Source organism: Oxyura jamaicensis, chromosome 2 (genome assembly GCF_011077185.1).
Source record: "Oxyura jamaicensis isolate SHBP4307 breed ruddy duck chromosome 2, BPBGC_Ojam_1.0, whole genome shotgun sequence".
In the NCBI taxonomy this organism is placed as follows: domain Eukaryota; kingdom Metazoa; phylum Chordata; class Aves; order Anseriformes; family Anatidae; genus Oxyura; species Oxyura jamaicensis.
Genome location: NC_048894.1, coordinates 98994574 through 99007698, shown reverse-complemented (window position 1 = coordinate 99007698; position 13125 = coordinate 98994574). Strand labels below are relative to the sequence as shown.

General features: G+C 34.9%; 1 protein-coding gene across 16 annotated transcripts in view; it reads right to left on the bottom strand.

Moving 5' to 3' along the window:
• The window catches only part of NETO1 (neuropilin and tolloid like 1), a 78919-nt gene that overhangs the window by 4175 nt on the left and 61619 nt on the right, over window positions 1–13125 (bottom strand). For 2 of the 16 annotated variants that reach the window (XM_035318691.1, XM_035318702.1), the window contains exons 8-11: window positions 7505–7618; window positions 4638–5196; window positions 3427–3501; window positions 1402–2608 (exon numbers count right to left, since the gene is read on the bottom strand). In XM_035318691.1, coding sequence (XP_035174582.1) covers window positions 3441–3501; window positions 4638–5196; window positions 7505–7618 — 734 coding nt within the window. In that variant the 3' untranslated portion in view covers window positions 1402–2608; window positions 3427–3440. Of the gene's footprint in view, window positions 1–1401; window positions 2609–3426; window positions 3516–4637; window positions 5197–7504; window positions 7619–13125 lie in introns of those variants that run through there. The other 14 variants (XR_004748491.1, XR_004748492.1, XR_004748494.1 and 11 more) reach the window with 14 other exon arrangements.

Genomic DNA, 13125 nt, shown 5'->3' with positions numbered 1-13125 from the left:
TGCTATATTTACATAGGTTTTACTGTTTTTCTCTTATTTTCCATGATACAATTATTTTTTGTTTAAGAAAGTAAGGATGTGCATGTTACATAAGTACTAATATCCATGCCTTCTCCAGTTCTCTCAGTCAACACTTCACTAAAAACCAAAAAGCAAACAAACAAACAAATAAATGAAACATAAAATGATTTTCTTATCTACATGATTAGTAAAGACCAGGGTACCTGTAAGTTTCAGTGGGATTTAGGCACTTAAATATCTAGCAGCCTTAAAATTTAGCAGCTTTAGCATTTTTCTAGGTGTCCAATGTAATTAGTTCAAAGCTAAATTCACATATTTAAATTTCTCCTTATATATTTATTTATACACTATCTTATTAGCAAATATTTATAAATATACATAAATGTGTGCGAATGTATCTACATTGGTTTTCAGTAAGTCTTTCCTACTTCCTTGGTTTTATAATGGATGCATGGTTGCATCCATTTTAAGCATGGATGAGAGAAAAAAAATATAAAAATCTTAACATAGTATATTTAAGAAATGATCATGAAATATAAATTGGAAAGATTACAGAAATAATGATAAATTACATGAAGTGGGAAATGGTTTTGTACATCTGGATATAGTACTGGAAGTACATCTGGATTTCTGGAGTACATCTGGAAATGTATTATTTTCACATACAAAAAATCCATGTAACTGAGAGATGGCTCAATGACTCTCAATGACTGTAGAAGAGGGAGGACTGTTTTTCAGATTATACGTGATAAACTAATCAAGTTAAAATCCTGTTATGTAAAATTTATTGTATCATTTACAAAAAAAAAAAAAAAAAAAAAAAAGGAGGCAAAATACTTGAATCCTCCTTCCTATTATGTAATTCCTAATTTACTTTTGTAGAAAATATTTTGTAGAAATAAGATTTTTGTATTTGTAATTATGTAAAAACTAACAACACTTATCAGTAATACTGGAAAAAAAAAAAGGATTGGGATCTGTTCTGAGACAGAATTTGCAAGGTAACAGTTTAAATAGATGATCATCCTATGACTTCATGCATGGTTATTGAGTTATCAAAGGGGTTTTGTTTATTTGTTTGTTTTTCAAATTTACATAATTGTGGCTTTTCAGCCTACACTATTTTCTTACTAAATCAACCTCTGGTGTTTGATTTCAGTGTTGGTTACTAATGTTTATGGCTTGAATTATGAATGGCATTTTATCTTGCATGACGAACTGATGTTAATATGCATCTCTACATATGCATCTTCTTCCATAAAATTTGCATAACTGATAAAAATCAGCTTTTATGCTGCACTGAAACAAACTTCCTAATAACTGCCATAAAATACAGAGTGCAGAATTGAAAACAAATGTTATCACAAACCTTTTCATTGAAATTAAGCAATAATCTTTATGTAATATGAATTCAAATAAATCTCAAGAAATTAATGTCTTTCTTTTCTCAATAAGTAAGGGGTGTGAAGCGGCTGATTCTCTGATGTGTCTGACTTTCCAGTTCCTACATGTTAAACTTTGAGTTTAAACTCAATAAGTCTACAAAATTTGTAAATTTAATAAAAGAAAACATTGACATTAAACTCAAGGTAAGAAATTACTATACATTGTTTTATGTATCTTTATATAAAAAGTTACAAGTAGCAAGCATATGACACAGAAATGGAACAGTAACAGCAACAATTGTGAATGCATGCTTTTTTTTACAATGTGTCTAATAAGGGGATTTTTGCCAACTCAAATATTCAGTAACATACATGCAAATTATTTTCTCAGTGTCAAATTCAGTCATATTGCTAGATGCTTATCCAACAAACATTTCTATTGAAGTGATTATGAATGGCTAAATACCTGATTTCAATAAATTGTTCCTGAAATTGGGAATTTAACTTGCAATGAAAACAAAAGAGAAACAGAAAAAGAGAAATGACTGATAAGCATACTAATGAAAGTCTTATTGCCTTCTAGTAATTTTACTCAACACAGCTGAATTTTGTGATATGAGAATAGCTGTTCAGAGAGTCCATAAAACCTCTAGCTGGTGTTTCCAAGGTCGATTTCACATTTCATTGTAGCATGTTCAAAACCACCCAGGAGCGCACTATTCTCAAGTAGTCTATATAATGAAAACAATGTACATACAACAAAAGTTCAATGTAGTCTTCTTCCACATATCACACAACAAAGTAGATAACAAACTTAAAACATATCAACTAAAATAAAACTAAGAAAAAAATAAGAAATAATAATAATAATAATAAAGGTAGGGACAGTCTCAGTCAGGAGTTAATTTCTTCAAGTTTGCAGTAAACCTTATAATGTATTTAAAAACTAAGGAGCACTTGGTGGCCAGCAAGCAAATTACAAAATAAACATATTATTGTGCAGTGGGAATCCCTTTCAAAAGAAGTAAGAAATGTCTGTATTTTTTAAGTTTGGATAAAAGCAGTGAAATTAAATTTGTAACATGTCCACTCTTTCTTCCTGATAGCTGAAATAATTCATTATAGATTTTTCCATTCACAGTTCCCTTGGTTGTGTAAATAGTATTTCACTGAAAGCAAAACAAAGTTAAAATATGTTCTCCCTGTGAAGAAAAATACAGACAAATATTTACCTAAACTATCTAGAAGCAATAAAAGCATTAATGGAATCTCTCCCATTAAAAATTGCTATATACAAATGCATGTGTAAAGATGTATATACATATATATGCTTATATATGTTTATAAGGAAATTGACAGATTAGTAGCTATTTATAACTTCAATATAAAAATATAAGATTATGTTTATTAAGTGTTGAAAACAAATTATATAAAATGAAAAGCCTAACAAAAGACTCAAAATAATAATAATAATAATAATAACATTAGTGCTACAGAATCTCTAAATTTACCTGTTCTCCTATGTACTCTTCCTATGCTCCTATATACTTCACAAGGTTGAATGAGTTAAACAAACTGAAAACAAGTTGTTCCATATCTTCATGGCTTGGGTTAGATTGCCAAATTTTACGGTTTCTCATGCTGGGACTCTAAATTTTATTTTCATAAATTAAAAATGAATAAAACTCTAGAGCCATGCAAAGCATCTGTCTTTACGATATGTTGAGAATGTAGATAATATTTGGCTGGAGGATTATATTTAACTGATTCTACAGTCAAGAGCAAGAAATTAATTAGGATAGGAATTTAATTTTGCATAGTTTACTGTGCTGAAGCGGTCATCTGTCTGATTTTCAATATTCTCATTATTAAAACCTGGCTCTCTCCATGCAAGGACAAGGTGGTGTATAGCTAACAGACATTTAGGACTGTTAGGAGGACTAACAGACATTTTAACAACATAACAAATAAAATGGAATGGAACAGATGGTTCATTTGTTGTATAGGTATGTTTACTTACCTCAGGTTTGTCTCCTAGACCCTAGTTGTGTTGTACTCAGACTCATGTTTGCTTAGAGACCCAATGAGGCAGAACCTGGAATGTTATGGCTATTTCATTCAAAATAATAATGTTTGTATAGAAAAAAAAAAAAAGAAATATATGCATATAGATACTTTATAAATTGCACACATTGATAATCTGATCAATATTCATGAAGAAATTTATATTGGCATGCAGTTAGGTTAAAATAGTCAAATAACTTGTTTTTAAGAGATAGAAGTGCCTTAATGTGCAAAGAAAATATGGAGAGCATGTAAACAGTCACAAGAAGTACATAAATAATGCATGCAAGAGAAAACACAAATATATAAAAAGGTTTCTGTTTGCTTTTCTAAATAAATGGTTCATATCTCTTTCTCCTTTTCTTTTTCTTTTACTTTTAATCATTCATATTTACAGTCATTCAGAGTATAATATACAGTAGAAATAGCTTTTTTATTAAAATATCATGCTCAACTTTTTCATTCATTAGAAAAATTCCTTTTAACTACATTCATCTATGTAAATATAGGAGCATTCTCTATTTACTATTCTGTCTCATATTGTAATTAATATATATTTATATATATAAACATCCTGTGATCAATAACGGAACAGATACATTAATGTTTTGCAAATATTTTCATTTGTTGTATGAAAGATAATGTTTCATGGGAAAGGGGGTTTACTTACCCCAGGTTAGCGATTCTCATTATTGAGTCATACTTTAAAATGGGTATATGTGTTTATTAGTTACTGATGTATTGATTTTGAAATGTTATACCAACAGTGGATGATATTCAAGGCCACCTCAGTTTCAATGAAACCACATGCATGTGGCTCAGTCAAAAACTAGACTTGCACAAAATATTCTTTGTTTTTTTAAAAAAATGTACTTGTTCTCTGTTGACCAGTGCATGAATGCATGTGGGCATGTATATAAAATAGTAAAAGAAAAAGAAAGATATCACGTAGAAAGGTAAAACAGATACAAAAGCTTCCAGGAAACTGGAGCAGAGATGAGAGAGAGACAGAGAAAGATAATATAATGGTATGTGCTATCAAGAAACAGAAATTTAAGCAATAAACGGAGAGGAAAGAAAATATGTCTTTACAGAATAAAGAGTGAATATGTTCGGGCAATCAAGTCCTTACACAAGAGTCTTCATCAAAAATCTATTGATACTGACCGCTGAACAGCTTTATCATGTCTGGACAGCCTGTGGCTTGTGGTTGGTACCTCTTCAATTTCATCTATATCACACGCATCTGCAGCATCTTGTGAGTAGCTATGCTTCATGACAAGGATATTTCTCCTGTTCATGGGCTGAATGAGTGGTTTTACAGGTTGGGGTTGTATTTCTGTCAAGACAGAAGCATCTCTTGTGCTGAGGTTACTACGGCTGCCCTTAGTGCTAGACACTTGTGATCCACAGTGATGGTCATGAATGCATTTTGAAGATGATCTCCGCAGTTTATGATAATTTTCAAAGTCATCTGCAACATCAGCAAGGTCAGCTGTAGGCCCTGTCCCTCTGAGGGTGCATAACTCATAATGAGGAGGCTCAAACACCTCCTGGAACACCGTTTGATCAAAGTCTGTTTTCCTTTGGACAAATTTTTTACGAGGCTGCTTGATCTGTACTATCACAGAGATAACAATGAGGATGATAACAATGCAAGACGTCACCCCAATTATGGTCCCACTGGTATTGGTAAGTTGGTCCAATAGGTTAGCTTTTCTTTTTTCTGTGTTAAAAATAATAATAATAATAATAATAATAAAAATAAAGAAGAAGAATAAAAGCACAGAATTAGTTGCAGTTCAGAAATAACAACAGCCATGAGAGGTTCACAGATTACTGCAAAGCCATGCCAAGTCTATGTCTGAGTTCAATTAATCAGTCTTACTGGGGAAAGAAAAAAGAAATCAAGTATTCATGAAAACCAAATAAACACATGGCTCCAGTAAGAGACTTGGTTAGTGCTTTTTTCAAGCTCTTTTAAATAGATTAAATAATTATTCATGTGTTGTTGTTGTTGTTATTTCATGTATAAAAAACAACTACCATAATAAATAGATAGATTTAGTGTCACAGTCTATTCACCTGTTAAAGCCCCTAAGATTTCTGCAGGAGCTTCTTTCGTTATTTACTTTAGGTTACTTATTTACTTTACGTTATTTACTTTACGTTATTTACTTTATTTACTTAAAACATTAGGATAAATGAAACAACAAGCCTTTACATGTTTTAAAAATAAATTATTCTTTGCATTGGGAACTTTTTTGAACCCCTACAATTTATGAGCTGAATAGGGCTGTTGACTGTACTCAGTGAAAAACTAAAACTAAATTGAATAAAATAGAAAAATTATTCAGAAAGGAAAGGAGTTTTCAGAAAAAAAAAAAAAAAAAGTGTGCAAGTTATTTATTTTTTTCATAACCTTTCAAAAGCTGATCAGACTTACTATCCCTTACTCAGAGGCTGCTAGAAAGTTGGCCAGCAAATTTAGTATTGGGAATGAAGGAAAATAAAAAGTATGCAGTAAAATAAAACAAAGTTCCACTCTCCTGTTCTGCATATTTCTCTGTGATTTGCTTTCAGATGGCTGCAGACAGATAAAACAGTGACTGAGCCAAGCTGAAAGCATTCGCATCAGTCTCTTACAGGCATCTCAAGACTTGACATTTCTGATTAAGTTTTAACACATACTTTAGTGTAATTTTTCCTGGAAACCTAAAACATACCAAAGGATTTGAGGGGAAAAAAAAAAAAAAAAAAAAAAGAGAGAAAAAAAAAACTTTGAAATGAAAGTTATTGACAGAAAAATAACATTCACCTCTTTATAATCTTCTAGATACCAAAAATGAACTACTTTTCAGCACTCCCTAGTGCCTACTCTTGTAGACTCATTTGGGGTTTCTCTGACTGACACAGACTCTGCAGAAGGAGCTGATTTAGAAAAAGCAACACGGCAACAAACACCTTTTTTTTTTTTTTTTTTTTTTCATGTAACCAGCAAACCTCATTTTTCTAGTCTGAAATACAAGACAGGATAAATGATAAATGCACATGAACCAACAGAAAAACACTCAGCAAATAAAAGATGAAAATAATTTTGGAAATTAGATAGGGGAAGGTTTTCTGTTTTCTTCTGTGCTAAAGAAACAGAGAACATATACTTCTTTCCCATGTTTAGTTCATTTGAAGAATATTATTTCACGTCACAGTTTTGTTGTGTTCATATGAAATATGATTTCATTTATGTTTTACCCTACTGCATTGCTTGTCATGATTTTACAGGCTTCAGCAGACTTATGGGCTGACTTCTAATCCTCATTCTGAATATTTTCTTGATTAGTTCCTAAATTTGGCATTACCCATGTTTTCAGGAACAAAACTGTTGTACAGAGGAGGAAAAAAAATAAAAGTAAAAAAAAAGCAAACTGTCACCCTGTCTCTCTAGCCTGTAATGAAAGTTAGTTAAGCTTTTTCTCTGAAGACAACAAAGATGCTGATGATTTTTAATTTAATTTTATTTTTTAAATACAGAGTAATATTTAGAAATCACTGTCAATAGCTGGTAGGGAACATCAGTCCCTACCTATGAAATAGACATTATGCCTAATTTTGTGTGTTGTCCTTGCACTTCATTTTCACTGGAGGACTATATACGGATTTGGGATTTTTATTATGGGCATGGCATGCAGCTAAAAGACACCTGTTATGTATATGCTACTTCACTACAAAGGTGACTATGACAAAGGAACTAAAGCGTTACTTTTAATTTCATTATAGATTGTACAGAAACAAAGTGATCAGAAAGCCCACCAGAAAGCTATAACCACCACAAATCAACACCAAGCAAAACAATTGCAGCACTGAAAAGAAAAATCCATCTGTATTTTACCCTCTCCATTTTCCCTATTGCATGATGCATGCTGACCCTGAATTACTCCTCCTGAGCCCTCTGACAGATATTAACAAGAAACTAAGAATAATATGATGTATCTCATGCAGTCTGATGAGTTGACAGTTTAAGTCCTACACATTACCTTTGCAGTGGTTTTCATCCCAAGGATACACACAATTCTGGAGTCCATTGCAGACCAATGTATTATTAATACACATATTACTGTGGCAAAAGAATGTGTTGGCTTCACAAGGGGCTAAAAACAAAGAGAAAAAGCTGATATTAAATAGTAAGTAATTCAATTTTCTACAACAGACTCATCAAGAAGGAATCATGTAATCTGTACTAGGGGAAAACTGTACAGCAGAGGTTCCTTGTTTATTTCAATATCTGACATATTTAATATCTGACATGCACCATCAAAGGCACTTAAGTCACACACTTATTATTCTTTGGAAAGATATTTTCACTTTTGTCTAAATGCATTGACTATGGACTTCTTTCCCATAGTTTGCTTCTAATGGCTGCAGTGTGTTGACACCTCATACATTTCTGGGAGGTCATTGGTGCGTTATCAACACAGTTTTAGCCACAGATCCAAAACACACCACTGTATGGGCTGCTGTGGATAATTTTAACTGTATCATAGCCAGTACATGGCAAATAATTAGTTTCAAAGTTCCTGGAAGTCCTGTTTTAGAAAAAGCACTGCGTGACTGAATGAAGATATATACTCTACAGCCCATATCAATGGTAACTGAGTATTTATAACCAGAGAAAATAAAACCATCAAAACAAAACAAACAAAACACCACTCCAGTCATACAAGAGGCTACAGTAAAAAAGTATCCTTTTGATTACATGAGGAGATTTAAAACAGAAATAGTCATCAATGTCCCAGGAGCCCATGATCTAGAAGAATCATGCAGGATTAAAGCTACAGGATGATGTCTTTACTGAAGGACATAAACCTTTACCATGATGGCAGTTTGGAGGTCATCAGCAGGAATTGGACCTGCTGCTAAACTCAAGTGCTGGAGATTCTTAAGTGTTGAGGTTTGGGTTGTACTCCAAAATTCTGTGCAGTAAAGATAATTTACTCCTCATATTTTGTTCATTAAAAACAAACCAGAAGCTCTTCCTCAATATATAAAAATAATAATAATAATAATAAAACACTACATTTTATCAGTGTGAAATCAGAAAATATATATATATATATATATCCATTTTTTTTAGATCAACTGAAAACTGATATAACAACTATTTCCTAAGGGAAAGTTAAAAAATAACCTAAGACCCTTACTAATCAGAAAGGAGTTATGATGCTCACATTATTAAATTTTGGTACTTAGAATTTGATGCTTTATGGCAATTTTTTTCTTCTGCAATTTTAAAAGCAGTTCCTATGATAACATATATCCTTATCACAGACACTGGCTCAGAGCAGAGGACTGCTTCAGTGGTTTGTTAACTAAAGACAGTACAAAGGATTGAGATTGTAGAACTTAATGACTCCATATATCATGTCAAGAAATCCACTTTTCAATAACTGCTTAACTTCAGATATCCATAACTGAATATAATGGCTTCTTCAGATCAGATATAGTCTGTTACAGAAATGATAAACACCATCAAAACTTGTCCCTAGAAACACTGCCATCCAATCAGATATAATAGTATACATATACATATATACTAAAATAGCATGCACAGCAGTTTACAATTTCACATAGCATATATTTTCAAATTTACTCACCCATCACTTTTACTCACTTCACCAGAAGCCTAATATTGTCAGGAGCTTAAACAGTTATTGGTCTAATATATAAATAACACATTTTTAAAGTGCAGACACTTATGTAAAAAAAAAAAAAAAAAAAAAAAAAAAAAAAAAGACATTTTATTATTTTTAGGAGGGTTCTCTACTGGCTTTATGTGTTTGTGAACTGTAAGACATAATGGCTTTTTTACATTGCTTTCAAAAAGTAGCAGCTAACATGAAAATTTATATAATACACTAAAATATCCCTTGATCATAGTAGCTACAGTCCCACAATAGAAGATCTAATGTAATGCTTAGAGCTTTGTATGCTCCTTCTGCTTGAGTTTCAGTATGAGTTTTGTGGTTACACAGTACCTGGCCTCAAGGCTCCAGCTTCTGGAAGAGCTGGGGGGAGATTTGGGTGCAACGCTGTACTACATTTACGTGGCACGATTTTGGTATCACGGGGCTGCAGGGGTGGTCTCTGTGAGAAGAGCCCAGCAGCTACCCCATGTCAGATCAGATCCAATTTCAGCCAGCTCCAAGGGGACCTGCTGCTGCCAAGAGCCAAGGCAATAAGCAATGTTGTTTGCACCTCTGTGAGAGCTAATTTAAGAAAGGGAAAAAAACTACTGCACCACAGCAGCTGGGAGAGCGCAAGTAAGAACCCAAGGTCAGTACAGAAGGAGGGCAGGAGGTGCTGCAGGCAAGGAGGGGCAGTTCCCCTGTGGCCTGTGGAGAGGCCCCTGGTGGAGCAGGCCATGTGCCCCACAGCAGAGAAGATCTCCACACTGCAGCCTGTGGAGGAGCCCCTGGTGGAGCAGGTAGATGTGGCCTGGAGGAGGCTGTGGCCCATGGATAGCCCCCGCAGGAGATATCCCTGGGCCGAAGCTGCAGCCTGTGGAGAGGAGCCCACGCAGGAGCAGGGGATCTAGGGGGAGCTGCTGCCCATGGGGGACCCACGCTGGAGCAGTTTGCTCCTAACGAATGGACCCTGTGCTACAGACCCACGTAGAAAAAGTTCTTGAAAAGCTTCTGCATGTGGGAAGCCCACATAAGATCAGTTTGGGAAGGATGGTGTCCCGTGGAGGGACCCCATGTGGAGCAGGGGCAGAGAGTGACCATGAAAGAGCAGCAGAGAGAAAGCATTAGGGGCTGACTGCAGCTCCCATTCCCCTGTGCTGCTAAGGTGGAGGACGTAGAAGAGGGTGGATGGAGGAAAGGTGTTTTTAGTTTGCTTTTAGTTTCTCACTGCTCTTGCTTTTTAGTAATAGGTAATAAATTACATTAATCTCCGTATGCTGAGTCTGTTTTGCCCACGATGATAATTGTTGAGTGATCTTGCTGTCCCCTTGAGCCCTTTCCATTTTATTTTCTCTCCCTTGCTCTTTGAGGAGTGAGAGAGCGGTTGTGGTGGAGCTCCACTGCCAAGCTGAGCAAAACCACCACAGCTGCTTAACCAATGCTGAAGACAAATTGGCCAAATTGTTTTTGTCACAGTTAGCACTGTTCAAGTTATTGCAAACCTCTGTACACCATCCCTCCATCCTGCAGAGACCCTGATCAGGTGCTAAGTTTGTTACAAGAAACATTTTACTTTAAAATAGATAGAAAGAGCAGATCAGCATACATATATGTATTAGAAACAGTGGGTGGTTTGGGACAGTCCTTATCTGTTGCTGCCATTTGGGGACAGAGTCACATCATGGTATAGAGGACCTTCCAGAGGCACTATCATCCTTTCCCATGTAAACTCCAAGCCCCTTTTCTGGGCAAGGTAGGCAAGACAGTAATCTTTTGGCAGTCTCACTACTTGGTCTAAAAAAAAATAATAATAATAATAAAGAAACAGAGAGGGAGATAAGGGAAACCTAAGAATTCCGAGCCACCAATCAAAATATATGAGAATACATAAGAAGTGCACAAGAAAAAAGAAAAACAAAGGACAAGTGTGAACAGCACAGGGAGGGGCTGGGGTGGTGGGGGAAAGTGCAACATTCAGAAAGTTTATGCTAATAAAGACATAAAGAAAACAAACAAACAAAACATAGTCATAAAAAGCATTACAACTGCAGTGGTGAGGAAAAAGTGCTATCTCAGAGGGCAGAACCTTTTAAATGCATACGACTTTGCCTTCCAACTTTAAATCCAAGCCTATCTAATACTGAATGTGACAGCAAAGAAAGGAATAATAGTGGGAAAACAGCCCCCCAGAAGAATAGAGGACAACTTACAGGAATGAAGGACAGTTGTGTGGGCAGAAATGTGGGCATTTAGAAGCATACACTGGTTAAATATAAAAGGAAGACCTGGAGGGAGGAAGTAAGGGAAGAGAAAGGAAAAGGAAGAAAGAGAGAACTATGCAAGACAGCAAAATAAATGAAATATTAGGCATTGTGCAGTGAAATGAATGATAAGATACTGCATCAAGTGAGAATATTAGAAAATGTTTCAGGAACAAGAGAGAAAAAATAGGAGCAATTAATTAATTTATTTTTTTTTCCAGATTTTAGAAGACAGAATACTTATGCAGTGATGTCAGGGAGATCTGAAAACAACAGATGAGGAAACAAGGAAGAAAAAAAGAGCTTCTGCTTCCCTAAATCATGCTGTTGAACTACGGAGGAAAGAAATACTATGTGAATAAATGTCATGACTAGATGGATAGACAGCAGAGAAATTTCAAAATAAGTACAGAAGTACATTGGAGAAACCCAAGTGCAGCAGATTTCTAAATCTAAAGATAAACAGTACACTTCTGTTTATGGTTTTAAAATTAGAATAGTCAAATCCTCTCTGTGGTCCCTTGAGCCTAGAGTGATTAAGCTGGACAAGAAGTCAATATTTTTCTCCACTCTAATGAGGCTTTTTTGTTGTTGTTGTTAGAATGAATGAAAGCATCAAGGGAAGCTGAAAACTTGTCAGTCCCAATTTTCATTGAAGGAATTAACTTTTTAAATTTTATTTTATTGTTCTTGAAGAGACACAGTAAAGGGATCTTAGGTTGCAATACTAAGGATATTCTAGTAATAGCAGAGAGGTACATGAACTGATAGTGAACAGGATTCTTCTCCAGCAAGGTAGAGCTGGTCCTAACATTTTCCTGAGGCTGTTACAGAACCCTGCGTGGGAGTGGAATCTAGCAGACAAAGTATGTGGTTCCAACACTGGATAGCTTAACCTAACCTTTGAACATCTGTGGTGTTGCCTCAAAACATAAAAAAATTAAAAATGAAAAAAAAGAGTGTGAATGTTTTCACGAAAGGAATTTACTGCTATCACTAGCTTCAATTAGTTAAATTAAGGCAAACTTCTCCACCAATCAGAAAGCCTGATCTATCAGTATGCAATCTTCGCCATGACTATCTAAATGTCCTTATAAGAGAGAGCAGTGAAAATGAACAGAACTCTGCCTTGGGTTGTGTTGAGCAAACTGATAGTTTTTGGGTCAGGATTAGTGGGCAGACCAATGTGGAAGAAGTCACACATTCACAGACCCTGGTCTTTAAGGGGATTTTAACTACCTGTGGAGGGTGGCACAGCAGGGCACAAATAATCCAGGAGGCTTCTGGAGAGCGCTGACAATAACTTCCTGATACAGGGAGCTGTTTTAGAGAATTCTGGTGAGACTCATGCTTTTACAAACACAGAAGACTGGTTGGGAATGTGAACACTACATGCAGCCCTGAGATGTTGCAGTTCAGGATCCTGAGAGGAGGGAATAAGGAAAAAGCAGGATCATAACCCTTGGCTTCAGGAGAGCAGAATTTATTGAGGGATCTACTTGGAAAAATCCCACTTGGAAAGATAAGGGGTCCAACAGAAGAGTAGGTTGACTCTCTAAGATCACCTCTTCCAAGCTCAATAGTCTATCCAGACAAGCAGAAAATCAAACAAAGGTGGCAGTTAGCCTGCATGGTTAAACAAAGAGTTCCTGACTAAATGCAGACAAAAATAAAATAAAATAAAATAAAATAAAATAAAATAAAATAAAATAA